The 1274-nt window shown below is 65.8% G+C and overlaps 1 protein-coding gene across 1 annotated transcript in view; it reads right to left on the bottom strand.

Annotated features, from left to right (window-relative positions):
• The window catches only part of MROH5 (maestro heat-like repeat family member 5), a 40942-nt gene that overhangs the window by 20523 nt on the left and 19145 nt on the right, over positions 1–1274 (bottom strand). The window contains exon 13 of the mRNA XM_005877811.2: positions 16–135. Coding sequence (XP_005877873.1) covers positions 16–135 — 120 coding nt within the window. The remainder of the gene's footprint in view (positions 1–15; positions 136–1274) is intronic.

The following is a 1274-nucleotide window of genomic DNA, read 5'->3' as shown; positions in this document are numbered from 1 at the left end:
ACCCCGAGCCGGTACCTTCGGGGAGAAGCTGTGGAGGCTGCACTTGATGGGCGAGCTGCGGCCGAACTGCTCCAGGGCGGCCCACACGTGTTCCAGGTGGCGGACCGCCGTCAGCCCCACCGTGAGGGCGATGCCCTGGGGGGTGGGGACAGGTCACCACGTGGAGTCCAGGACAGGCTGGCCCCTCACGGGGGTGTGGAAAGTGAGGCCCAGAAAGGGAGGGGCCTTGTCTGAGGTCACAGACAGCCACCTCCCACCCCCGCACACCCTTAGGACTTGCATCTCTGAGCCCAGCCCCATGGGGGTTTCTCTTATGGGGTCTGGAGTGGGGTGGGGAGGCAGGAGGCAGAGGCGACTCCCTGGAGGCGGGTAATCCCGCCCCCCCGCCCCCCCCAGCTGTGAGCCGACATGAGCCAGAGGTGAGAACAGGAGCCAGGAGCCAGGTGTGAGCGGAGAATGAGGACCCAAGTGTGATGGGCTCAGTCTGTGACGGGGCGGGGCTCAGGGTGACCAGGATCAGGGCTCAGAGTGTGACCAGGGTCAGGGTCAGGGTGACCAGGGTCAGGGTCAGGGTGACCAGGGTCAGGGTCAGGGTGACCAGGGTCAGGGTCAGGGTGACCAGGGTCAGGGTCAGGGTGACCAGGGTCAGGGTCAGGGTGACCAGGGTCAGGGTCAGGGTGACCAGGGTCAGGGTCAGGGTGACCAGGGTCAGGGTCAGGGTGACCAGGGTCAGGGTCAGGGTGACCAGGGTCAGGGTCAGGGTGACCAGGGTCAGGGTCAGGGTGACCAGGATCAGGGCTCAGAGTGTGACCAGGGTCAGGCTCAGGGTGTGATCAGGGTCAGGGTCAGAGTGACGAGGGTCAGGGTCAGGGTGACCAGGGTCAGGATCACTCACGGGGGTGTGGAAAGTGAGGCCCAGAAAGGGAGGGGCCTTGTCTGAGGTCACAGACAGCCACCTCCCACCCCCGCACACCCTTAGGACTTGCATCTCTGAGCCCAGCCCCATGGGGGTTTCTCTTATGGGGTCTGGAGTGGGGTGGGGAGGCAGGAGGCAGAGGCGACTCCCTGGAGGCGGGTAATCCCGCCCCCCCGCCCCCCCCAGCTGTGAGCCGACATGAGCCAGAGGTGAGAACAGGAGCCAGGAGCCAGGTGTGAGCGGAGAATGAGGACCCAAGTGTGATGGGCTCAGTCTGTGACGGGGCGGGGCTCAGGGTGACCAGGATCAGTGTGACCAGGGTCAGGGTCAGGGTGACCAGGGTCAGGGTGATCAGGGT

Source organism: Myotis brandtii, unplaced genomic scaffold (assembly GCF_000412655.1).
Source record: "Myotis brandtii unplaced genomic scaffold, ASM41265v1 scaffold532, whole genome shotgun sequence".
Classification (NCBI taxonomy): Eukaryota; Metazoa; Chordata; class Mammalia; order Chiroptera; family Vespertilionidae; genus Myotis; species Myotis brandtii.
The sequence above is the reverse complement of the archived record's forward strand: the minus strand, read 5'-3'. Positions and strand labels throughout refer to the sequence as shown.